The 27,733-nt window shown below is 46.4% G+C and overlaps 1 protein-coding gene across 1 annotated transcript in view; it reads right to left on the reverse strand.

The window, feature by feature from the left end:
* Positions 1 to 27,733, reverse strand: part of SNAP47 (synaptosome associated protein 47) — a 51,516-nt gene that overhangs the window by 13,519 nt on the left and 10,264 nt on the right. The window contains exons 2-4 of the mRNA XM_060247923.1: positions 20,048 to 20,564; positions 15,366 to 15,850; positions 3,635 to 3,774 (exon numbers count right to left, since the gene is read on the reverse strand). Of these exons, the coding sequence (XP_060103906.1) occupies positions 3,635 to 3,774; positions 15,366 to 15,850; positions 20,048 to 20,564 (1,142 nt within the window). The remainder of the gene's footprint in view (positions 1 to 3,634; positions 3,775 to 15,365; positions 15,851 to 20,047; positions 20,565 to 27,733) is intronic.

Consider the following 27,733-nt stretch of genomic DNA (forward strand, 5'->3'; position numbering starts at 1 on the left):
GGCAACTAGAATGATTAAAGGGTTGGAAAACTTTCCCTATGAAGAAAGGTTGAAACGCTTGGGGCTCTTTAGCTTGGAGAAACGTCGACTGCGGGGTGACATGATAGAGGTTGACAAGATGATACATGGGATGGAGAAAGTAGAGAAAGAAGTACTTTTCTCCCTTTCTCACAATACAAGAACTCGTGGGCATTTGATGAAATTGCTGAGCCGTCGGGTTAAAATGGATAAAAGGGACAGTGGCAAAGTGGTAGAGCATCTGCTTGGTAAGCAGAAGGTCCCAGGTTCAATCCCTGGCATCTCCAAAAAGGGTCCAGGCAAGTAGGCGTGAAAATCCTCAGCTTGTGACCCTGGAGAGCCACTGCCGGTCTGAGAAGACAATACTGACTTTGAAGGACCAAGGGTCTGATTCAGTATAAGGCAGCTTCATATGTTCACCCAAAGGGTGATTAACATGTGGAATTCACTGCCACAGGAGGCTACAAGCATAGCCAGCTTCAAGAGGGGGTTAGATAAAAATATGGAGCAGAGGTCCATCAGTGGCTATTAGACACAGTGTGTATATATATGTATGTGTGTGTATATGTGTGTGTGTGTGTGTGTGTATATATATATATATATATATATATATATATAATTTTTTTTTGGCCACTGTGTGACACAGAGTGTTGGACTGGATGGGCCATTGGCCTGATCCAACATGGCTTCTCTTATGTTCTTATACTTGTAGCCACGACCACATCCTGTGGCAGTGAATTCCACATATTAATTACTCTTTGGGTGAAGAAGTACTTCTTTTTTATCTTTTCTAAGTCTACTTCTCGTTAATTTCATTGAGTGCCCATGAGTTCTTGTATTGTGAGAAAGAGAGAAAAGTACTTCTATCTCTGCCTTCTCTATCCCATGGATAATTCTGTAAACCTCTATCATGTCACCCCACAATTGTTTGTCCAAGCTAAAGAGCTCTAACCGCTTTAATCTTTCGTCACAGTGAATGTTCCATCACTTTTAAATCGTTTAAGTATCCCTTTCCTGCACTTTTCCAATTCTATATATTTTTGAGGTTTGTTTAAATGTTTTAAAATGTGATTCTGCCATGAATGTTTTAAGTTGCTAGCCATCTCTGTGGCCTTACTCAGGGCAGAAAGGTGAGATAAATTTTTTGTAAATAATAATAATAATATTAGCAATGACATTACCCAAAAGAAGGGTATACGGAACTGGGTATCACATTAGAAAAAAAAAAAACATTGGCTTATCTCTTAGGTAGCACCAATAGAATATAGAACATCAACTTGCCTCATATTCTTTTCTCTCCCTGCAGTCCCTTTTGAACCGTGAACATAAGAGAAGCCATGTTGAATCAGGTCAATAGCCCATCCAGTCCAACACTCTTGTGTTACACAGTGGCCAAAAAACCCAGGTGCTATCGGGAGGTCCATCAGTGGGGCCAGGACACTAGAAGCCCTCCCACTGTTGCCCCCCCAAGAACCAAGAATACAGAGCATCACTGCCCCAGACATAAGAACATAAGAGAAGCCATGTTGGATCAGGCCAATGGCCCATCCAGTCCAACACTCTGTGTCACATAAGAACATAAGAGAAGCCATGCTGGATCAGGCCAGTGGCTCATCCAGTCCAACACTCTTGTGTCACACAGTGGCCAAAAAACCCAGGTGCTATCGGGAGGTCCATCAGTGGGGCCAGGACACTAGAAGCCCTCCCACTGTTGCCCCCCCAAGCACCAAGAATACAGAGCATCACTGCCCCAGACATAAGAACATAAGAGAAGCCATGTTGGATCAGGCCAATGGCCCATCCAGTCCAACACTCTGTGTCACATAAGAACATAAGAGAAGCCATGTTGGATCAGGCCAGTGGCTCATCCAGTCCAACACTCTTGTGTCACACAGTGGCCAAAAAACCCAGGTGCTATCGGGAGGTCCATCAGTGGGGCCAGAACACTAGAAGCCCTCCCACTGTTGCCCCCCCAAGCACCAAGAATACAGAGCATCACTGCCCCAGACATAAGAGAAGCCATGTTGGATCAGGCCAGTGGCCCATCCAGTCCAACACTCTGTGTCACATAAGAACATAAGAGAAGCCATGTTGGATCAGGCCAGTGGCTCATCCAGTCCAACACTCTTGTGTCACACAGTGGCCAAAAAACCCAGGTGCTATCGGGAGGTCCATCAGTGGGGCCAGGACACTAGAAGCCCTCCCACTGTTGCCCCCCCAAGCACCAAGAATACAGAGCATCACTGCCCCAGACATAAGAGAAGCTATGTTGGATCAGGCCAATGGCCCATCCAGTCCAACACTCCGTGTCACATAAGAGAAGCCATGCTGGATCATGCCAATTGCCCCTCCAGTCCAACACTCTGTGTCACATAAGAACATAAGAGAAGCCCTGCTGGATCAGGCCAATGGCCCATCCAGTCCATCATTCTGTGTCACATAAGAACATCAGAGAAGCCATGTTGGATCAGGCCAATGGCCCATCCAGTCCATCATTCTGTGTCACATAAGAACATAAGAGAAGCCCTGCTGGATCAGGCCAATGGCCCATCCAGTCCATCATTCTGTGTCACATAAGAACATCAGAGAAGCCATGTTGGATCAGGCCAATGGCCCATCCAGTCCAACACTCTGTGTCACATAAGAACATAAGAGAAGCCCTGCTGGATCAGGCCAATGGCCCATCCAGTCCATCATTCTGTGTCACATAAGAACATAAGAGAAGCCCTGCTGGATCAGGCCAGTGGCCCATCCAGTCCAACACTCTGTGTCACATAAGAACATAAGAGAAGCCCTGCTGGATCAGGCCAACGGCCCCTCCAGTCCGACACTCTGAGTCACATAAGAACATAAGAGAAGCCCTGTTGGATCAGGCCAGTGGCCCATCCAGTCCAACACTCTGTGTCACATAAGAACATAAGAGAAGCCCTGTTGGATCAGGCCAACGGCCCCTCCAGTCCGACACTCTGAGTCACATAAGAACGTAAGAGAAGCCCTGTTGGATCAGGCCAGTGGCCCAACCAGTCCAACACTCTGTGCCACATAAGAACATAAGAGAAGCCCTGTTGGATCAGGCCAATGGCCCTTCCAGTCCAACACAGTGTCACACAGTGGCCTCCCCAAAAAAACAGGTGAAAAGATTATACCTGGAGTTACAGGACCCACATGAATAGACAGCTGCATGGGTTGGGGTAGCCTTGCGTGAGCAGTAGGAGTCAATTTCCTGCTCCCCCCCCCCCCGCTTCCTTCAGCAGAGTTGTGCAAGAAGAAAAACAACAGCATTCCATTGGTGCTTTGTAGGAGATTTAGAAGGGCTGGCCATTCAAACCTGGTACTGTCTTTCTGCCTGGGATTTCATATAATGCCATAGAATCCTAGAAGACATATATTGAAAGCAAATTTATGGAGGCCTGTGTCAAATGTGGCCAGAACATTAGAAGCCTAAGAACTACACAATGGAGAGAGACACACCCACACTATCCAGATGTGGCCACAACGTTTTATGAAATACAAAAGGGTAAGCTGTTAAGATGGAAAACAGGCCCAAAAGGTATCAACGTAATGTCCACCTTTGCATTAGGAAATCTGGTATTGATGGGGCACCTTGCTTGCTTACCCGTTTCAGCTCTTGAGCCTCAGATTCAGAAACCACCTCCTCTTGCTTCTGCAGCTGAGCTTGCTGGTTCCCTCCACCTGCTCCTTGAGAGGACGACGGCATCGATCCAGCTTGCATCACGTTTCCTATGAGGCCTGTTGCTGCGAGGAGGACAAAATGAGATTGAAGGCTGAAGCCTGAGTTCTTTGCTGTGTATTCCTCTGCTATCGCATATTTTAGAGAACTGTGTTCTCTGGAGCACAGTTCATCACACTCTACAGGCACAGTGGCATGCTTAAGAAAGAGGAGCTGCTGCCAAAAATGGCAGCCCTGTGTGCAGTAGAATCATAGAAACGGAAGGAGCCTCTAGGGGTCATCTAGTCCAACCCTCTGTGCAATGCAGGAAATTGACAAATACCTCCCTCTGCGCCCCCAGTGAACCCCTGCTCCATGACCAGAAGATGGCAAAACCCCCCCCCCCCCCAAAACTCTCCAGGATCCCTGGACAAATTGGCCTGAAGAAAAATTTCTGCCTGACCACAAAGTAGTAAGCAGCATTTCCCTGGGCATGTAAGAAAGGGCCACGAGAACTAAGCACTGATGCAGCCCTTCGTGCCCTCCGTCTCACGATCTGCCCAAGTTCGCAGCATCAGCACTGCTATCACACCGCCTCTGCTTAAAAACCTCCAAAAGAGGAGAGTCCGTCACTTCCCAAGGAAGCCTGTTCCATAGTATCTTCTTGGTAAAGTGAGAGTCAAGTTGCTTTCCGTTTTGATTATGTTACAGTTTGCACAACTCCGCTGCCAACTTAACACTCGCTGACGCTGCTGGGGTCAGGGGGACACTGAGGGGTACAATGCTGGGACATGGGGAAACTCCAACCTGCTTGCTGCGTTGAGGAAGAGGGAATCTCAGCAGAACCTCCCTTTGCCTGCTCACCACTGGGTTCAGAGCCTTGGCCAGGTTGCGGAGGAAGCGAGATCTGCGGGGAAAGCCCCTTAACTAGTTTGCACCGCTTCCATCTAAGCCAGGTTAGAAACCAGAGAATCCCACCACCAGAGAATCTCGTCTCGTGACTAATGTTAACAGATGCGGCCTGACTTCTGTCTTATTTCGCTACACCAGACGGACACAGCTATCCCTCTGGAATTACTGCTTTAAAAGGCCAGCACTGGAATTACTTCTTTAAATGCTAGTTCCACATCAGTGGTGTTACCTTTAAGATGCCACGAGAACAACTTTGTTTTCCAAAAGACCAATGGGATGGGATGTTCTCCAACTGCTTCTTTTCACTCAAGAAAGGCGGTTGCATTATGCCACCTGCTGGAGCTCCAATCAACTACAATCAACTACAGGCATATTTGCAGAGAACAAACTTCAGGGGACTCAAAAGCACTTAAGAGAACCTCCAGAAGCCATGCTCAGCCGCTGAAAGCAAACAAGGCCTGACTGCTACTGGAGACAGACTGCTAGATTTTAGTGGCTCTTTGAAGGACCAAGGGAGTTGCTAAGTGGCAAAGAAAAATACTTCCTGCCAGGATCAATCTTCTCAAAAGAATCTACAAAAGCTTAACAGCCTTCTCTAAAACAAAGCAGAAGTTGCATCTTTAAGACCAACAAAGTTTTATTCAGAATGTAAGCTTTCGTATGCATGCATACTTCTTTGAACGAAGGGAGATTAGATTAGATTAGATATTAGATTAGAGGGGATTACGTACCTGAAGAAGTACATATGCGTACAAAAGCTTATGTTCTGAATAAAACTTTGTTGGTCTTAAAGGTGAGATTTGACTCTGACTTTGTTCCGCTGCTTCAGACCAACAAGACTGCCCACTTGGATCAATCTTCTCTAAAGAATCTACAAAAGTTTAACAGTGGAATTGACACGTGGGGGCCTATCTTTGACACAGGAGGCGAATCTTCTGCTTTAAACACCTAGATTCAAATCCAGGAGCACCTTACAGATTATTAGAGCTTAAGTTTTCAAGAGCCAAAGCTCCCTCTGTCAGATATCTGACAGCATGGACCACTGAGACCAACCAAGTTTCATTCAGAACAGAAAGCCGGTTTATGATTGGACAAGGTGCAAATTTCAACCTGTTTGCAATTGTGAAAGTTTCCTTGTTCCAGGCTATTAATATTTAGAGATGAATATCCCCAGCCCTCGAAAAAGATCTCTATTTAGAACATCGAAACGATCATCGGGCAAAAGGACCTCGATGTTATCTGCATCCATCTTCGGGTTTTCTTGGGTGTGGTGGTCTTTGGAAAACTGTTCTTTCAGGCTTTAGAACGTAGCTAAGGACTTCTAGAGAAAGACTTCCATTTGTCTCCATTTTGGAGCTGTACTTCCTTGTGGTTACAACTTCCCTGTAATGACTGTTTAGACTTTGTAATGTATAACAATATAGTGCTTTGGTGACATTAATATATAAGCAGTTTATGAACTTATATGTCCCCGGTATTTGTGGTTGTTTAGCTTAGGTTGTTCACTGTTAGGTTGTTTATTTGCTTCCAGCAGAAAACAGTCATGGCAAGTTCTCTGCCTTATATTTCTGAAGAAGGTTAAGACGAGACTAGTGGGACAAATTCAGGAACAGGTAAGAGGAATGGGAAAGTATGGGTGGATTTGAACAATTCAGACTGGAACGGAAGTGGAGTATCCATGGTGCTAAAATTCACTGGGTGAACGGCAAGCAGGCTCCATTGCGGGTATGACTGCAGGACTTCCCAAGTTCCTGTTCTTGTGTTTCAAAACACGCCGCAGATGGAAAGGGCTCAGGCCACAAAAAGGCAAAGATGATGGGGAGACTCTTACAGAAGGAAAATCAAGGAAAGAAGAGGAGTACTATCTTGTCAGAGGAAACTGGTGACTTGTGGGACAGGTGAATTTTTTTCAACAGGCTTTTAACTTGATGTTGTTTATATCAGGCACGCTCTGTTCAGTTCTCGTTACTTCTCACCTGTAGTTTATTTTTTGGGGGGCCTTTCAGTTTTTGATACTGGTACTTGAGAAATTTAAAGCCTTACGCAGCCTGGGACCCAACTTACCTACAGGACCATCTCTCCCCAGATGTTGTTACAATCTGCTTCGCAACATCTGCTGACCATCCCTTGCCCAAAGGACTTCCGACTTGCCTCAACCAAGGCCAGGGTCTTTTCAGCCTTGGCCTGACCTGGTGGAATCTGCTCCCTACAGAGATCCAGGCCCTATCTGACCTATTACTGTTTCGTAGGGCCTGTAAGACCTATTCCACTTGGCCTTCAGTTGAGGCAGTGGGTGTCCTATTCCAGGGGTGGCCAACAGTAGCTCTCCAGATGTTTTTTTGCCTACAACTCCCATCAGCCCCAGCCAGCATGGCCAATGGCTGGGACTGATGGAGTTGTAGGCAAAAATCATCTGGAGAGCTACCGTTGGCCGCCCCTGTCCTATTCCACCTGTTTAGGCCTCCCTTGCTGTGATGCTATCTTATTATCGCCATCCTACTACTGCAGGGGTGTCCAACAGTAGCTCTCCAGATATTTTTTGCCTACAACTCCCATCAGCACTAGCCAGCATGGCCAATGGCTGGGGCTGATGGGAGTTGTAGGCAGAAAACAACTGGAGAGCTACCGTTGGCCACCCCTGTACTATTGTATTCTTGGGCCATAGCATCAATGTGTAGAATGTGCCCAACTGAAATTGCAATCTCTGATGTATATTATTGTTTTATGGTTTTATCGTTATTTTTTGGTTTTACTTTTTAAGGTTTAATTGTTGTGTAATCTACGTTGTTATCCACCCTGAGCCTGCCTGCGGGAAAGGGCGGAATATAAGCCAACCAAAATAAATAAATATACTTATTTGTATTCTTGTTGATCTATACTGCTTAAAAATAACGTCATTCCACACCGCTGTTAGCTATTGCATGGCATTTAACCTGTTTTAAACCTTGTTACTCGACACTGCGGTTAGCTGTCTCGGACTGCATTTGCTGTGGGAGAATTAGGATATAAATTTTAAAATAATAAATAAATAAATGACAAATCCTGCAGGGAAAGCCGCACGTTGACAGCCTTCTCCCCACTTATGGTCCCGCACCTTCTATTTGGGGCTGGCAAAAAAAAAAAAAAAAGCTTCAAGTTACCGCTGGTTTCTCATGCCCCTAATCTTTCTGTACTCCACCCCCTCCGAGAGCCGATGCCCTTTTCCTTCTCTCAGCGCCAATCAAACAAACAACAGACTGCATATCCCTTGGCAACCACCTGCACATGAAATCACCCACCAGCCTCGGAACAAAAATGCAAGCCGGATGACACCCAGGCACCTAGAGCGAGTCGACGTGGCAGCGGGCGAGCTGAACGGTGACTTTCGAAGCGGCGAGCCACCTGTGGTTTATTTAAAGCGCTGGCTCCCATTGCGGCATCCGATACCAACTCAGGGTGGCAATTAAAGGCCATTATTTGCAATACGGATAGTTGTGGGTGCTTAGCGCCGAGTGTCTCTCGTTCTCGAGATGTTTAGAAGGCCCCCTCCTCCCCCCGTGCCCGGGGTAAACCAGCAAAAGGGGTAGCAGGCTTTAGAGGAATAGGCCACTGCCCAGCGCAATGCACCACGACGACAGCTGTGGGGCATCAGGCCAAAAAGTATGTCGGAAACTGAAGCGTGGCCGGGGTTTCGAAGGACCCGTGCCAAAGCGTCTGGCCCTGTGACAGAGCTTGCCCCACGGCTGTGGATTGTGTTACTTAATGCAAAAGGCAGACACAAAAGGGGAGGCTAAAAATACAAACCTCTAAATCCCCGCAGGAGTAATTACAGCAAACTCTTAATCCCCTGGAATTATTTGGTTATCGCTGCGCTAGCTCCAGAGCTGGGACACAGGCTGCTTTGCGACAGGAAGACTCATGCTGCCACAAACTTGGGTCTGAAACCACCCATTTGTGCCTCAGCAGATCGAGCAAATGCTACGGGTGTAACGCTGTGCATTCTGACTGTATCACACTGGCTGCTGTTTGTCTGTGCATGTCCTGAGGCTCTCTTTCAGGATCTTCTCCAACAACAACCAACTTACTCTGCACAACCTTATTATTATTATTTATTTTTAAAACTACTCATACTGCACTAGTGAGATGCAGGCATGGGACAAATGATGGAAAATATGGCAGCCACAGACCACACTGCTCAATGCTCTCTCAGAACACTGCACGGTTTCACCAGAGCAGAAGCTCAGGTAAAGAGGATCAGGCAAGGATCTCATGTAAAGCGGCTCCCCGTTCTGGTTTAAGCAAGGATCTCATGTACGGTGGCTCCCAGTTCAGATTTAAGCAAGGATCTCATGTGAAGTGGCTCCCAGTTCAGATTTAAGCAAGGATCTCGCATAAAGTGGCACCCTGTTCAGGTTTAAGCAAGGATCTCACATAAAGCGGCTCCCTGTTCAGGTTTAAGCAAGGATCTCACATACAGTGGCTCCCTGTTCAGGTTTAAGCAAGGATCTCGCACAAAGTGGCACCCTGTTCAGGTTTAAGCAAGGATCTCACATAAAGCGGCTCCCTGTTCAGGTTTAAGCAAGGATCTCACATACGGTGGCTCCCTGTTCAGGTTTAAGCAAGGATCTCACATACGGTGGCTCCCTGTTCAGGTTTAAGCAAGGATCTCACATAAAGCGGCTCCCTGTTCAGGTTTAAGCAAGGATCTCGCACAAAGTGGCACCCTGTTCAGGTTTAAGCAAGGATCTCACATAAAGCGGCTCCCTGTTCAGGTTTAAGCAAGGATCTCACATACAGTGGCTCCCTGTTCAGGTTTAAGCAAGGATCTCATGTGAAGTGGCACCCAGTTCAGGAGGTTACTGCATTTGACAGACAACTACAACACGAGACCAAAGTTTGAGTCCAGCAGCACCTTTAAAACCAACCAAGTTTTATTCTGGGTATAAGCGTTCGCGTGCATGAATTAAACTTTGCTCATCTTAAAAGATGCCACTGGACTTTACCTTTGTTCTGCTGCTTCAGACCAACCCGGCTGAATCTAATTATAGGACAACATCGTGAAGAATCAAAATTATTGTTGGTTGGTTCTGAATCCTATCACAGCACAACACACGGATGAATTCTGAAGCTTAAATTATTCTAAAGGGAAGGAAGACCAGTGAGGTTGCCCGCTCTTGTTTCTAAGGTTTCAGAGAACCAGTGCGGCGTAGTGGTTAAGAACGGAGGACTCTAATCTGGAGAACGGGGTTTGATTCCCCTCCTCCTCCACATGCAGCCAGCTAGGTGACCTTGAGAGGTCAGTCACAGTTCTCAGAGAGCCGTTCTCTCAAAAACGGTTCTCTCAGAGCTCTCTCAGCCCCACCTCCCTCAGGGTGTTGAGGGGAGGGGAAGAGAAGGAGACTGTAAGCCACTCTGAGACTCCGAGTGAAGGGCAGGGTATAAATCTAATCTCTTCTTGTTCTTCGGCTCCGGCGACACACAGAATAAAGCGCTGGCAGGGATAGCAGCCCGTGGCTCAGTGGCAGAGCAGATGCTTTGCACCTAATTCCTGGCATGTCTTGTTAAGAGGAAACAGAACCTTGGACAGCCACTCTCAGCTAGAACAGACCCTACCAAGGCGGGGTGAGGGGTGGACCAGTTCTCTAACTTCATACAAGACAGAGTCATCGGAAAGTCTTCCATAAGCAGAGCTTCTGGTAACAGAGGCTGCTGAGCGCAGTGTGACCTGCCCACGAGGAAAGGACTTCTTCATAATGCAAAAAAAACCCCAAACGGCTACAAGTGACTGATGGCACCGGCCTCCACTAGAAGAATACCATGCATGGGATGGAGAAAGTAGAGAAAGAGGTCCTTTTCTCCCTTTCTCGCAATACAAGAACTCGTGGGCATTCGATGAAATTGCTGAGCAGTCGGGTTAAAACGGATAAAAGTCCTTCACCCAAAGGGGGATTAACATGTGGAATTCACTGCCACAGGAGGTAGCGGCGGCTACAAGCATAGCCAGCTTCAAGAGGGGATTGGATAAAAATATGGAACAGAGGTCCATCAGTGGCTATTAGCCACAGTATATATATGTGTGCGTGTGTATATATATGTGTGCATATGTATGTATATACACACACACACATATATGGGCCACTGTGTGACACAGTGTTGGATTGGATGGGCCATTGGCCTGATCCAACATGGCTTCTCTTATGTTCATGTTAGCATCTCTCAGGAAAGGATGCCAGTACAAGTAGCTCTTTGACTGGACTAAGAAGGGCCAGAATATCTAGAGCAAGTGACATGAACCCTTGTTCAGTCACAAAAGGCAGTCAGAGGCACTGGCCAAGTCCTTCTCTCTCTTTATGCAAGCAACATTGTGTTGTTGGGGAAAGATGGTGGCTCAGTGGTAGAGCATCTGCTTGGGAAGCAGAAGGTCCCAGGTTCAATCCCCGGCATCTCCAAAAAAGGGTCCAGGCAAGTAGGCGTGAAAAACCTCAGCTTGAGACCCTGGAGAGCCATGAATGGGGCTGTGGCTCAGTGGCTGAGCATCTGCTTGGTAAACAGAAGGTCCCAGGTTCAATCCCCGGCATCTCCAACTAAAAAGGGTCCAGGCAAGTAGGCGTGAAAAACCTCAGGTTGAGACCCTGGAGAGCTGCTGCCGGTCTGAGTAGACAAGACTGACTTTGATGGACCGAGGGTCTGATTCAGTATAAGGCAGCTTCATATGTTCACAAGGAATTAAGGCAACTTTAAGGGAGGGACTGTGGCTCAGTGGCAGAGCATCTGCTTGGGAAGCAGAAGGTCCAAGGGTCAATCCCTGGCATCTCCAAAAAAGGGTCCAGGCAAATAGGCGTGAAAAACCTCCGCTTGAGACCCTGGAGAGCCGCTGCCAGTCTGAGAAGACAATACTGACTTTGATGGACCAAGGGTCTGATTCAGTAGAAGGCAGCTTCATATGTTGTTGGTCTACATGGCCATCTATTCGTTTAGAAAATTTATACTCACACAAAATACTAGAGTCATGTGCTGGTTATTGGTGCTGACTTAAAGGTAAAGCACGGCATTGAGTTGCAACTGACTCACAATGACCCCATGAAGTTCCACCTCGTGAGGTTTTCAAAGCATGCGATGAGCAGAGGTGGTCTGCCATTGCTTTCCTCTGCAGAGTCCTCCTTGGTGGTCCCCCATCCATGTACTGGCCCTGCTTAGGGCCAAGCTCTGATGAGATCAGGCTGGTCTGGGCTGCTATTGGAATAGGCTGGGCCAGCGGTGGCCAAACTGCAGCACGGGACACACATGTGGCTCTTGAAGCCCCCACTGCCTGGCTTGGAGAATGCATTTAAAGTTGCTTTCTTTCCACCTCTCCCTTCCTTCCCCATCTATTTTCCTTCCTTCCTTCCTCCCTCCCTCCCTCAAACATCTGATGTTCATGTCTTGAGGCTCTCAAGCATCTAATGTTTATTCTATGTGGCTCTCACATTAAGCAAGTTTGGCCACCCCTGGTCTGAGCTATTAGGTGCTGCCATTAGACTAAAAAAAGTATTCAATTAAAATTTGCTTTAGTAAGCTGTCATTTAAATCTACCAAGGGCCATGGTTTAGTAGAGGAGAATTTTCCATCCCTGCCATTACCTGCTGAAGTTTAGATACAAGGGTACCTGAAATCTGAAAAACAAGGGTACAGGGTTAGTTAAGATGGTCTTCCTCAGGACAGGAGGCTGACAGATCTGGAGGGTTTCCTGACATCGCTTGGGGATTTTCTGGTTGGAACTCCTGTCACAATCCTGCTCACCCTGTGGAAAGAGGGTATGACCCAACTGGTGGACACGATTGCTCCCCTGTGCCCTTTGCCCTGCCCACGATTGCCCCTTGGTTTATCAAACAGCTTAAGAAAATGAAACAACTGAGCAATTGGTTAGAACATGTAGAGGAAAACACACACAAAAATGCCACCACACACCACGTTACCGGCGCCTACTCTGCAGCAGTTAAGGGGAAGTATTTTGTAATCCACCTCGAACATATGAACATATGAAGCTGCCTTATACTGAATCAGACCCTGGGTCCATCAAAGTCAGTCTTGTCTTCTCAGACTGGCAACAGCTCTCCAGGGTCTCAAGCTGAGGTTTTTCATGCCTTTTTCCCAGGACCCTTTTTTGGAGATGCCGGGGGTTGAACCTGGGACCTCCTGCTTACCAAGCAGATGCTCTGCTACTGAGCCACTGTCCCTCCCCTAAAGAACATATGAAGCTGCCTTATACTGAATCAGACCTCTGGTCCATCAAAGTCAGTATTGTCTTCTCAGACTGGCAGTGGCTCTCCAGGGTCTCAAGCTGAGGCTTTTTTTACACCTATCTGCCTGGACCCTTTTTAGTTGGAGATGCCAGGGATTGAACCTGGGACCTTCTGCTTCCCAAGCAGATGCTCTACCACTGAGCCACCTCGAGACTCAGCAAAGAAAGGTGAGCTATAAAGAAACAAACATGTGTTGTTCATGCACATGTTTCTAATCAGAGTGAGGTGTGAAAATGTCTGTACTACTCGATAGGGAAGCAATACCACAAATAGCTTGGTGATGTCTGTCCATGAAAGTTAGGCAAATTGTATGAAATACACTTAAGTTTGTTCTTTAACTCGCTTTTTGAAAAATGCACTATTTTCTTCACCAAAAAAGGGGGATTTGGGGACGGAGAAGGATGAAGAATTGGGCATGGGAGTTGGCTGCCATCTAGTGGCAAACAATGTACAAACTGAAAGACGAGGAAGATTATTGCAAACACTGTTGAAAGAACTGCACAACTCAGAGAGAACTGCACAACTCAGAGTTTCCACTGCTTCTAGCTTTCACTTATTGACGTTTCCACCTGAGGGTAAACACCGCGGGTGGGGGTTGGACATCAAATGTGTCAACTCGTGGACTCCAAAGCAGAGTGCAGCAATAAGAAGGGCCCCAAAAAACAGGACCACAAAAATACTTTTTATACAGGTGGCGATTAAGCCGTGTCAGGAACTGAACACCGGTTTGCCTGGATGTAACTCTGTACTTAACAACCAGGAGGTTGTTTTTTTCCTCTGAGCTGTTACGGTGACTTTTCCTGCCAGGTGCCTGGGAGTTATTTCCTTCGGAATTAACAAGCTTTTCCAACTGTTCAACCTCAGCCACTAGTCAACAAGAGATCATTTTAAATCCCTGCTGAAATCTAATTTTAGCACAGGGCACAGAAGTACATTATTTCTTAAGAGGCTGGCTTGCAAATGCATTGTGGGTTTAAGAGATACAAATAACCAGGGATTGGGCATACACGGGACATCAGACAGACCATATTCAGCAGGAATTAAGCCCAAATGCTGCGCAGAACTGCTGGCAAATTGCAATTTAACTTGCATAACTTGTGGTCAAAGGGGACATGTGACATTCCGCCCCCCCCCACCGACAAAAGGAGATAATTATTTAAAAATTTCAGGTTTTCACGGCTGGCATCATCATTAGGGTTTGTAGAATCTTTCGGGCTCAAGTGCCGTGTTCTACTGGAGAAAGTTTTTCTTCCAGACGTTTCGTTCTCAGCTGCGGAGAACATCCTCAGTGGCGTTGCAGCCGGAGCAGGCGCTCAGACCTTCTTGGCTGCTGTGCATTGAGTGAGGCCAGGACTGCTGGAGAGCTGCTATTTCTAGGCTGGAGGGGGTGTGGTGAGAGGGCAATTGTTTTGTGAAGAAATAGCAGCTCTCCAGCAGTCCTGGCCCCACTCAATGCACAGCAGCCAAGAAGGTCAGAGCGCCTGCTCCGGCTGCAACGCCACTGAGGATGTTCTCCGCAGCTGAGAACGAAACGTCTGGAAGAAAAACTTTCTCCAGTAGAACACGGCACTTGAGCCCGAAAGATTCTACAAACCCTAAAGATTATTATTTGATGGGCAGAAGTCAAGAATGTCGTGCCCAGAGAAAGGCTAGGTGTAATGGAGAAGAGCTTAAAGACAGTGGGAGGGCTTCCGGTGTCCTGGCCCCACTGGTGGACCTCCTGATGGCACCTGGTTTTGGGGGGGGTTTAGGCTACTATGTGACAGAGTGTTGGACTGGACGGGCCATTGGCCTGATCCAACATGGCGCTTTTGTCAGGGCTCTTTTTCTAGCAGGAGCTCCTCTGCATATTAGGCCACTCCCCCCTGATGTAGCCAATCCTCCCAGAGCTAAGAGGGCTCTTAGTAAAGGGCCTGCTGTAAGCTCCAGGATTGGCTACAACAGGGGTGTATGGAACTCCTGTGGAACTCAGCGGGAAATCCTTTGCATATTAGGCCACACCTCCCTGATGCAGCCAATCCTCCAAGAGCTGACAGGGCTCTTCATACAGGGCCTGCTGTAAGCTCCAGGAGGATTGGCTACATCAGGGGTGTATGGAACCCCTGTGGAACTCAGCGGGAAATCCTTTGCATATTAGGCCATGCCTCCCTGATGCAGCCAATCCTCCAAGAGCTGACAGGGCTCTTAGTACAGGGCCTACTGTAAGCTCCAGGAGGATTGGCTACAGCAGGGGGGCATGGCCTAATATGCAGAGGAGCTTCTGCTAGAAAAAGAGCCCTGGCTTCTCTTATATTCCTAGGTAAAGCAGACATTTCCTTGCAAGTCTATTATAAGGTTTACTAAGCTCATCTCTTTGAGCCTCTGAAAATTTGCAAGCACTCCATAAAAACAAAGCATTACATTATTCATAAACAGACAGTCTCCTTAAACGTACTGCATTTATTTGGGAGGAGGGGAGACAGCGCTGATCCCAAGCGAGCACTCAGCAATCTTCTGCCCTTTACCTGCTTGCCAAATGGAAGAACCGGCAGCTTCTGGAGATGTCTTCTGTGCACCGACGAGCCCCAGGGCATCCTCCATGAATTGTATTTTCTTGCTGAACTGCATCTCTAAGATAGGGATGGCTTCCGGCATCTTTGCTGACAGCAGCCGATAGCTGACGTCCGGTTTCCCGATGAACCTTTGGCGGATGCTGATTTCGTACGGCGTGTGGATTTTGACGTCATCAACATCCTTCTTGTCAAAGCGGTGAAGGATCTGAGAACTGGAGTCGCTGATCTCCAAGCCAGAAGCTAGGAGGGTGAGTTTGCCAGGTTTGACGTTAGAATCGGTCCTTTCTGTGATAATAACTGGGATGCGCAATATTACACCATCCTTATTTCGGGAATCTGTAACCAACTGAGCTTCTTTTGGCTTCGTGTCTACCGGGCTCTTCAACACTCTGCCACCAAAAGGCCACCAAGAAGGCGATTCAAGTTCTGACAATAACCTGTCAAGAGAAGACAAGCAGCAAGTTCAGAACCTTATTTCTCACGCAAGCTACTTTTGTTTCGATCGGGCCCAAATCCTGGTAGTCCTAGTTTATTTCCATCAGTAGTCAAAGTCTTCTGCAAAGGCACAAGAAGAGCCGTCTGCTTCCAGATTCTAGTCCTCAGAGATATACTGCTTCGGAATATGGGGGTTCCACTCCGCTTTCACATCAAAAAAACCTACTGATAGCACCTCTCCCCAGGAGTGTATCAAGTTTGGTGGCCACCACTACCTCTTGCAACAGAGCACTTCTGCAAGACAGGACACAGACTTTATTTCAAGCCTAATCCAAACATAGTGACTGTAATTAATTAAGAGCTGGCACTCTACCCCTCCTCTATCTCCTAATGACACATGTGCTCCACAGAAAATAGGCAAAAGAAATTAAAAGAGAGAACACACAGTAACACATGCATCTAGCGGGCTGTACATGACGGAAGTCTAATGATAAGTCTTTGTGCCCTTGCTAAGAATTATAAGACACCATGCTTCAATCCCAAAATCAGTTGTGTGGACCACTATGAGTATTTAGAAGATAAAGAAGAAGATACTGGATTTATATCCCGCCCTCCACTCCGAAGAGTCTCAGAGCGGCTCACAATCTCCTTTACCTTCCTGCCCCACAACAGACACCCTGTGAGGTAGATGAAGATATTGGATTTATATCCCACCCTCCACTCCGAAGAGTCTCAGAGCGGCTCACAATCTCCTTTACCTTCCTCCCCCACAACAGACACCCTGTGAGGTGGGTGGGACTGGAGAGGGCTCTCACAGCAGCTGCCCTTTCAAGGACAGAGTCTCAGAGCGGCCTACAATCTCCTTTCCCTTCCTCTCCCACAACAGACACCCTGTGAAGTGGGTGGGGCTGAGAGGACTTTCACAGCAGCTGCCCTTTCAAGGACAACCTCTGCCAGAGCTATGGCTGACCCAAGGCCATTCCAGCAGGTGCAAGTGGAGGAGTGGGGAATCAAACCCGGTTCTCCCAGATAAGAGTCCGCACACTTAACCACTACACCAAACTGTAATTCACAGAATCATAGAGTTAGAAGGGACCTCTAACCACTACACCAAACTGGACCTCTAACCACTACAAACTGGACCTCTAACCACTACACCAAACTGGAATTCATAGAATCAAAGAGTTAGAAAGGACCTCTAACCACTAAACCAAACTGGACCTCTAACCACTAAAAACTGGACCTCTAACCACTACACCAAACTGGAATTCATAGAATCATAGAGTTAGGGGACCTCTAGTCCAACCTCCTGCACAATGCAGGAAACTCACAAACACCTCCCCCTAAATTCACAGGATCTTCATTGCTGTCAGATGGCCATCTAGCCTCTGTTTAAAAACCTCCAAGGAAGGAGAGCCCACCATCTCCCGAGAAAGCCTGTTCCACTGAGGAATCGCTCTAACGGTCAGGAAGTTCTTCCTAATGTTGAGCCGGAAACTCTTTTGATTTAATTTCAACCCACTGGTTCTGGTCCTATTTTCCGGGGCCACAGAAAACAATTCCACACCATCCTCTATATGAAAGCCCTAAAACACCATGTTCTAACAGAGCAGTACTGACCTACCTACCTACCTACCTACCTACCTACCTACCTATCTATCTATCTATCTATCTATCTATCTATCTATCTATCTATCTATCTATCTATCTATCTATCTATCTATCTATCTATCTATCTATCTATCTATCTAGGATTTATATCCCGCCCTTCCCACTAGGTGGCTCAGGGCGGCTTACAACATATAAAACTAACTTCTTTGCAGTAACTGGTTAAGTGGACTGAATCCCCAGAAGGCTCTCTTTTTCTTCCTCAGATTTATTCTAAAGGAGTCCAATCTCTATCAACTATGAAAAACCAAGCTCTAATACGCTGAGGTGCTACATTAACTTTTTAAACTATTTTGAAAAGAACTCTTTAAAAGCTATTCTTTATGCAGGATTCTATTTAATCTGACAAGTGCAGAATCAGTTCACAAGAGGAAACCGTAAGCGGCTACACAAAGACCAAACGAGACATATTGACAGAAGCCTGTTTTTCTAATGGCAAAAGCATTCAAACCAAGTGGCTAGCAGCTATGGAAAGAAGGCCAAAGAAAAATTGTTTTAAAAAAAACCAGTTCACAGACTTGGAGCTCATTAACTTAAAAGTTAATTCAGAAGCTTACAACCACCCTGTTTTCACTACGCCCTGCATTTTGGGAACTCACACATCCGTGCGCCCCTTAAAACACTTTACTGTGTTTGCAAAGTCTGCATCTCTTCTCACAATCTTTTCCTTACTTCAACATCTCCCAACATAACCCCACAAACTAAACAGTGTTTTCGTGATAGTTCTGGTGAGCACTGGTTCCCCTATCAGCCCTGTCTGCTGCTGTTACACTGGAGACCCAAAGTCAAATATCAGGCTGGTCAGGTTTTTATCCTTCTGCCCTCCACAAACATATCCCACCTTTTTGCACAGGATCAGTGATGACAACACCCAGGGCCTTTTTTGAGCAGGAACGCACAGAAACGCAGTTCCGGCTGGCTTGGCATCAGGGATGTGGCCTAATATGCAAATGAGTTCCTGCCGAGCTTTTTCTACAAAAAAAAGGCCCTGACAACACTCAATCTTTCAGATTTCCCTTAACCTTACTGAACACAGTGAGGCTTCTTGGCCGCTCTCACTACCAGATCCCCTTTCATTGCTTCCATTTTTGTTCCTATACTAACCTTTCCCAAGTATACGGCTGACACCTTTACCTAGAAAAATTAGAATGTCTGTAGATATTCCAGAGCCAGTAAGTAATTTTTAGCCAGTTCTTAAGGTTCTCATTTGAACATGCGCAAAGTGCCTATAAAATCTTCAGTACAATCCAAAACCAGCCCTAAATTGTGATATGGAAGGGGGAGGGAGGGAGGTAGAAAGAAAGAAAGCAACTTTAATTCTAAGAGGTATTTTCCAAGCCACTGGCTGGCTTGGCAAAGTGATTTAAATAGGCAAATGCCTTCCAGTTTGGTGAGCCAGTTTGGTGTAGTGGTTAAGTGTGTGGAATCTAATCTGGGGGAACTGGGTTCGATTCCCCACTCCTCCACTTGCACCTGCTGGGATGGCCCTGGGGCAGCCAGAGCTCTAATAGAGAGCCAGTTTGGTGTGGTGGTTAAGTGCGTGGAATCTAATCTGGGGGAACTGGGTTCGATTCCCCACTCCTCCACTTGCACCTGCTGGAATGGCCCTGGGGCAGCCAGAGCTCTAATAGAGAGCCAGTTTGGTGTGGTGGTTAAGTGCGTGGACTCTTATCTGGGAGAACCGGGTTTGATTTCCCACTCCTCCGCTTGCACCTGCTATCATGGCCTTGGGTCAGCCATAGCTCTGGCAGAGGTTGTCCTTGAAAGGGCAGCTGCTGTGAGAGCCCTCTCCAGCCCCACCCACCTCACAGGGTGTCTGTTGTGGGGGAGGAAGGTAAAGGAGATTGTGAGCCGCTCTGAGACTCTTCGGAGTGGAGGGAGGGATATAAATCCAATATCTTCATCTACCTCACAGGGTGTCTGTTGTGGGGGAGGAAGGGAAAGGAGATTGTGAGCCGCTCTGAGACTCTTCGGAATGGAGGGCGGGATATAAATCCAATATCTTCATCTACCTCACAGGGTGTCTGTTGTGGGGGAGAAAGGTAAAGGAGATTGTGAGCTGCTCTAAGACTCTTCGGAGTGGAGGGCGGGATATAAATCCAATATCTTCTTCTTCTTCTTCCCCCAAGCTGGTCGATGGGGCAGTGGGGGCTTCAAGAGCTATACAATATGTGCGAAAGAGCCGCATGTGGCTCCTGAGCCGGTTTGGCCACCCTTGCTCTAGTCACTACACTACACTGGCTCTCCTTAGCTTCCGAGTTCCAAGAACATTTGTGTGGTTTGGGCTGTTAAGGCTACTGCTGGAACACCATGCATTTTCCCCCTTCTCTCCTAGTTGCATTCTACAGCCTTGAAGCCCAAAGCCGACACCACTGCTTGGGCAGACTTTCATGAATGAACGACACACTGAGCGAAACAGAAGAAGAACCACCAGACCTCATATCCTATGTCCGCCCTCACCTCTTTGCAGACGTCCACACCCCACTCCGCTTACTATCAGCGTGAGTCGCAGTTCACTCACACAACCGTACCTATCTGCGACATCCATTTCCGATTCGATCTTGTTCAGTCCCTTCATCATGTTATCAAACTGCTCGCCTTGGTGCTCCAGCACTTTAGCCGTGTCCTCCAGGCGCTTCTGGGATCCCGTCAGCAAGCCGGTGAGCTCCTTCCCTTTGGATGTCTGGGGAGAGAGGGCCTGAGCTCCTGCCCCCTCAGAGGAGAGGAGCTGCTCCCTCCAAAAGTGTTCGAGGACGTTGAAGACGACATTTCGGTTGGGCTGAAGGGAACTGAACCAGTGCTTGGCGTTCTTCTCCAAAATAGTGAGGGAACTGAAGATGAAGTTGGAAGACTCCTTCTTGATCTCACTGATGCTGGAAAGATGGAAGCCGACCAGGAGCTCTCCGGATTTGTCAGCTGTAAATCTGACTGAAATGGGTGTCAGGGTGAGCTTGCCGGGAACCCATCGCTTCTCGGAGGTGACATAATACGAAGAGGGCCACGTGTGGATACGGATGTCCTCATTCATTAGGCCACTGGAACAGCCACCTTCAAAACAAGAAGCAAAGCAAATTATGCCACGGATAATTAGCTCGCCGATCTTCTTTATCCTCCACAACTTTGCTTTGCAACTGCTCTGGTCCCTCCTTTATAACAGGAGTTTGGAGACCTGTAGATGGCAGGCACCATTATCTGGCTGAAATTTGAACTTCCCCAAGCTCAGGTTTTCAAGCACTAGAATGTGCCATTTCTCAAGTGATACCCATAAGCAGCCGGTCACAAACTAACTATAGGAAGTTTTTTTTAGGGTAAGAAGGTCTGGAATTACAAACAAATTAAGTCACCTTATGCAGAATCAAAGCAGCACAGAATTCACTGACTGTCACTTGCTCTAAGGTTTCAAAGCAAACATTCCTTTCTCCCTAAACATGCTACTCGAGAGCGCTTAACTGATCATACTGGGGATTGATCTTGGGCCGTTATGAAACCCATTGAGTGACCTCGCACCAGTCATTCTTGCCCAGCACAATCGACCTCACAGAGGTGTACAAATGATCAAAGGGAGGAGAGACCATACACGCTTCCTGGAACTCTTTTGGAGGAAATAAAAATGCGACAAATCATAGTGCACCAATCCAAATAAAGAAGACAAGGTAAAGGAAAGGTCCCCTGTGCAAGCACCAGTCGTTTCCGACTCTGGGGTGACGTTGCTTTCACAACGTTTTCACAGCAGACTTTTTACGGGGTGGTTTGCCATTGCTTTCCCCAGTCTTTTACACTTTCCCCCCAGCAAGCTGGGGACTCATTTTACCGACCTCGGAAGGATGGAAGGCTGAGTCAACCTTGGGCCGGCTACAAGATATTGAAGATGAAGATATTGGATTTATATTCCGCCCTCCACTCCGAAGAATCTCAGAGCGGTTCACAATCTCCTTTCCCTTCCTCCCCCACAACAGACACCCTGTGAGGTGGGTGGGGCTGGAGAGGGCTCTCACAGCAGCTGCCCTTTCAAGGACAACCTCTGCCAGAGCTATGGCTGACCCAAGGCCATTCTAGCAGGTGCAAGTGGAGGAGTGGGGAATCAAACCCGGTTCTCCCAGATAAGAGTCCGCACACTTAACCGCTACACCAAACTGGCTCTCCACAAGACAGGTAGGATATTTCAAGAACTGGTAATGGTGGAAGAGAAGTAAAATTTCGAGACATTTTGAAACTATGGAAAACTGACTCCCCACCCCCTCCAGGAAATCCAGAAATGTCTGAGAAAACTGAAATGCACGTAATATTTACCTTTCTACTGAACATATATTTAATGCTTTAACATAAAATGCAGCACATATAACTTACGATACAAAATCATACTGTTTGCTATATTAAACGTATAAAGAGAAGATGATGATATTGGATTTATATCCCACCCTCCACTCCGAAGAGTCTCAGAGTGGCTCACAATCTCCTTTCCCTTCCCCCTCCCCACAACAGACACCCTGTGAGGTAGAAGAAGATATTGGATTTATATCCCGCCCTCCACTCCGAAGAGCCTCAGAGTGGCTCACAATCTCCTTTACCTTCCTCCCCCACAACAGACACCTGTGAGGTAGATGAAGATATTGGATTTATATCCCGCCCTCCACTCCAAAGAATCTCAGAGGGGCTCACAATCTCCTTCGCCTTCCTCCCCACACAACAGACACCCTTTGAGGTAAATGAAGATATTGGATTTATATCCCGCCCTCCACTCCAAAAAGTTTCAGAGGGGCTCACAATCTCCTTCACCTTCCTCCCCCACAACAGACACCTGTGAGGTAGATGAAGATATTGGATTTATATCCCACCCTCCACTCCAAAGAGTCTCAGAGGGGCTCACAATCTCCTTCGCCTTCCTCCCCCACAACAGACACCCTGTGAGGTAGATGAAGATATTGGATTTATATCCCGCCCTCCACTCCAAAGAGTCTCAGAGCTGCTTACAATCTCGTTTCTCTTCCTCCCCCACAACAGACACCCTGTGAGGTGGGTGGGGCCAAGAGGGCTCTCACAGCAGCTGCCCTTTCAAGGACAACCTCTGCCAGAGCTATGGCTGACCCAAGGCCATTCCAGCAGCTGCGAGTGGAGGAATCAAGCCTGGTTCTCCCAAATAAGAGTCCGCTCACTTAACCACTATGGCTGACCCAAGGCCATCCCAGCAGCTGCAAGTGGAGGAGTGGGGGAATCAAACCCGGTTCTCCCAGATAAGAGTCCGTACACTTCACCACTACACCAAACTAGCTCCAAAGAGAGGTGTCATACGCACTTTCTAGATAGAGAAATGCTTTAATTAATGTAAGCAAAGCAACAAGTATATCCAGTACTTGAGCTGCAAATTATACCCTAAACTACCTTGGCCTGTGCCCTGCCCTGGGTAGCCACAGGCTCGCCTGAACTTCTCAGAGCTTGGAAGCTAAGCAGCGTCAGCCCTGGCCAGTATTTAGATGGGAGTCCTCCAAGAAATACCAGGGGCACGAGCAGAAGTAGGCAACGGCAAAACACCACTGCTCATCTTGTGCTTTGAAAGCCCCAGGGGGTCACTATAAGTCAGCTGTGACTTGGCAGCACTTTCCTCCACCGCCTTAGCAGCTTTTTTTCGCATTTTGCCGTCTAAGTGATTAGCGGGGAAAAGTCAGAATTAGAAAGCAAATTGTGGAGTGAACAAAATAAAGTGTATTGCATGAACAAAAACAGTGCCATATGGGCGTAACAGGATGACCAGCATATCTGGATATCAAGTTAAACTGCTTAACACAGAATTCTGTAATTATGTATGATCATACAAATTATAGCATTGTTATTTTATTTTTATTGAGCTATTCAGGGCTTTTCTTGAGCAGGAACGCACAGGAACACAGTTCCAGCTGGCTTGGCAACAGAGGGTGTGGCCTAATATGCAAATGATTCCTGCTGGGCCCTGTATGAAACAATGGTGATGACAGAGGGTGTGGCCAGTTTGGTGTAGTGGTTAAGTGTGCAGGCTCTTATCTGGGAGAACCGGGTTTGATTCCCCCACTCCTCCACTTGCAGCTGCTAGAATGGCCTTGGGTTAGCCATAGCTCTGCCAGAGGTTGTCCTTGAACATGTGGTTAGCCGCCCTGAGCCTGCCTAGGCGGGGTGGGTGGGATATAAATAAAATTTATTATTATTATTATTATACCGAAAGGGCAGCTGCTGTGAGAGCCCTCTCAGCCCTACCCACCTCACAGGATATCTGTTGTGGGGGGAGAAGATATAGGAGATTGTAAGCCGCTCCAAGATTTAGAGAGAAGGGCGGGGTATAAATCTGCAGCCTTCTTCTTATATGGAAATTTCCTGCTGGACTATTTCTACAAAAAAAGCCCTAGAGATACTTATATGCCACCTTTCTTCCGGAGGGAGACTCAAAAGTGGGTTACAACATCCCTTCTCCCCTTCTGTATTTTATGCTAACAATGACCCTGGGAGGCTGGTTAGGCTGAGAAATTGTGACTAGAGCTGCAAGATCATTCAGCCAGCTTTGGTGGCACAGTAGAGATTTGAACCCGGGTCTCCCAAACCTGGTCCAAGCACTAAAGCACACTGGCTAACATCAATTGTTGCCAAAATTATCTGCATTGAATTTATATGCTGCATTTATATGCTTATATGCTGCAATTATATGCTGCATATGTCTTCAGTATATATAGGAATTATCTAATGCTGCAAATTGTCTTTCATTAAAAACAAAAAAACACCTATGCCACACATTTTGAGTAAAAGGAACCTTAGCATTCCATCCATTCCGAACATTTTTTCAGTATACCCCATAATAACCCAATTTTCCCTGGGGAGGAAGGAACCTTAAACAACAACCGCAAAACACCTCAAAATCCACCACCACTCCTGATTTTTCCACGTTTTCACATCTACAATAGTACTAATTACCATTACATATGTTATGTTATATAACAATTATGCTATACATTGTGACTGACCATTTGAAAAGCATTTCACCCATAATAAGAGTTTTTTTCAGCACGCCCCAGATAATTCCAATGTTTTTCCACTTGAAAAAGTAACCAGGAGCGATGTCTATCCCCCAGAATTTTTGTTTTATTCCACTACAGGACTATACTCTCCCAGGTGGTAGAGATGGTGCTCTATATCCAAAGTGGATCTGGAATCTATCAGATGGCAGCTGCACAATTAGATATTTCTTTACCCTGCAGACTGTTCAGAAGAGACTAGAGTGACATTAATGCAAAGACAAACATGTTTCTTTAAAAGTCTCTATAATTCCTTCTACTGCATAGATTCCCACAAGCTATGCTCAGAGGGGCTGCTCGTGCAGTTACAGTTTTAAATATGCAATGTGATAACAATTTCCCATTTCACAGGCTCATAAAACAGTCTCAAGGTTATGACTTTTGGTTGTATAACTTCCCTGCTACTGGGCACAGAGTCATGCTATGAATGCTAGTCTATTATACACTCTCTGATGAATCGTTATGAAGGGCTACATGTTATAGTAATTTACACGCTGTACCCACAGAAGACTTAGAATGCCATTTATATTTGATAAAGTCCCAAATTAAATTAATACACCTGGCAATTTCCATGACAACGGTTATTATTGGGTGCAATTATGAGAAATAATGACCTTCTTGTACTACAGTTTTAATGTCACAGCTGAAACCTTTGTGAATTACCAGGCTTCCAGTGCATCTGCACTTCTTACAATTGCAGCCTTGGAAACACATGGTTTTAAATAATATGATGTTAAGTTTGCTCTGGACACAGCTATGCAGTTCTCTGCTCTCATCTTATTTCGGCTATAACCTAACACCAGCATCTACCATACTTGGAAGGTATTTGAAACATACAGCCTCCTATATTCATGCACTAGGAAGATCTCACTTTCTACTCCCTTCTCTCTTTAGTCTGTGGATTTATGAATTGCCCAATCCCTGAATACACAGTGCTCTGGGTGATTTACATCAATTAAATAAAATTTAAATACATAACTACAAGTTAAAACACAATAAATATACCATTACGGACTTAAAATTAATCCCCAGATGGCAGTAATAGTTAACCTTTAACCAGTTCTGAACCATGTTGCTACCTCACAAGGTGGTTAAGAAGGGAAGGGACAGAAAAAAAGGGGGGGGGGGAAGGAGGGTGCCAGCCGTGTTATTACCTATTGCTGCCCTCAGTCAAAAGCCCAGCTGAACACATCTGCCTTGCAGGGTCTGTGGAATTGCATTAAGTCTATTTGGCAAAGAGTTCCACCAGGCTGGAGCCAGGAGCCTTTCATTACCGCTCTTCTTCTACTCTCTTCTGGTAAGTTTTACTTTGGTAGAGAATGGACAATTAAGCTGGTGTAAAGTAGAGTAAAAGGCTTGTTCTATACGTTTTACATACACGATAGTTAAAACGTAAGTTTAAGATGTGTGTGCCTGCAGTAAAAGCAACTTGCAGGCACAATCACATTACAGAACTGCTTTGTTGCCCCCCTTTCCTGACCAACACAACAGCCTTCAGCTCCACAGGGTGGGTGGGTGTGGGGGAGAGAAAGAGAGAGGACTTCATTGACCAACTTTTGCACCCATGCATTGTTATGGAGATGCAGCCTTTACATATTTCGACACCAATTTCCAATGTGCAACCTGTGAGGGTACAGTTTTGATTTCCCCAGTGGCAGGACTGTACTTGATTTGCAAAGGAAGGAAATTTTGTGAGTCTTTGAGGATGCAAGCGACATTTGCAGTGAAAAATGCTCCCCGGGAGCCATTCTGACATTTACTGGGAAATGAGAGTGCAATTAAAAAAAAAAAAAGCACACTTTTGTTTTACTGCAGCTTTGCAGCTGTATTTCCCCACGTAACCATCATATGAGACAGAAGGCTGCCGTTGCTATTATTTACAGATGGGAACATGAAACAAAAGAATCTGAATAAAAAATGGAAACTGATTTAGCAATCCAACTCCCTTACCATTAGTAGCTTGCCAAAAGCTGTGGCAAAAATAATAGCCCTTCCCCAGAATTGGGAGGAAAACGAGTCTTAAGAACGTAAGAGCAGCCCCACTGGATCTGAGCGGTGGTTCATCTAGTGCAGCATCCCATTTAACACAGCAGCCAACCAGTTACTCTGATGGGACCATAGCGAACAGAGACCAAAGTCTTCCCCGGATGTTGATTCCTGCCACCAGGATTCAGAGGAGGACTGCCACAGTTTAGCCACCCTTGCGCTAAACTGATACAGGATTACAGCAAAGAAGTCCAGACAGGAATCAGAAACCAGACTTTATCACCAGGGTCTAAGATTCAACCATCCTAACTTAACGGTTTCAGTCTAAGGACATGTTCCTTGCAGCTTCATCCCAACCTTTCCAGAAAGGAATAAAACATCCTCCAGCCTAGAACTATATTCAAGACTTTGTGCAAAATTAAGCTTTTCCACACCGTCCTTCAGAACTATACGCCACAAAGCAAACACGGAATTCCCAACTGTACATCTGCTTCGTAACGCTAATGCACATGTTGGGGGAGGAGTGATTTGTAAGGGAGACCCGACAAGTGCAAGACAGAAGGGTTAACCATTCTGACCAATTATCCACTGCAAGCACTCCTTCGTCGCCTCTACACCCCATATTGACTGCCAGACACATTAAAGAAGCCATGTTTGTTGGTTTAACTACTTATCCCACACTTGAAACGCTAAGTGCTTTAGCACAGTAACTGAACGCCTCTCTTGCCTGCTGATGGCAATCCCAGCTTTTCAAGGACAATTTCATTACATTTCCATATCATGATGTGAGTGAAGGGTAGCGCTAGGACATCATCACTTCTCTAAACAGAAAGCAGCGCCCAGAGGGCTCAAATGCAACTATCAAATCTTCAAAATGTGACAGGTTGAGTGTTGGCTGCCCAATCTGTGCCTTTGGGGAAGAAAGCGCAACATACTCTGAACGAACGTTACAAAGCTGATGCGCTGCCACATCACATAGGGAGCTGCTGGGAGGGTGGGGATATTTTAAGGGGGTAAGGAGGGAAAAATTGGGGTTTGCTATTTTATTTTTAATGGGAAATATGGTTATTATTGTAAGCCACTCTGAACCATGGCGAAAGATGGAATATAAATGTTATAGTAAATAAATAAAATATGCATTGTACTATTCGTCTATCATATTTGTGGAATAAGAACAAAAAAACATAAGAGAAGCCA

This window comes from Heteronotia binoei, chromosome 10 (genome assembly GCF_032191835.1).
Source record: "Heteronotia binoei isolate CCM8104 ecotype False Entrance Well chromosome 10, APGP_CSIRO_Hbin_v1, whole genome shotgun sequence".
In the NCBI taxonomy this organism is placed as follows: Eukaryota; Metazoa; Chordata; class Lepidosauria; order Squamata; family Gekkonidae; genus Heteronotia; species Heteronotia binoei.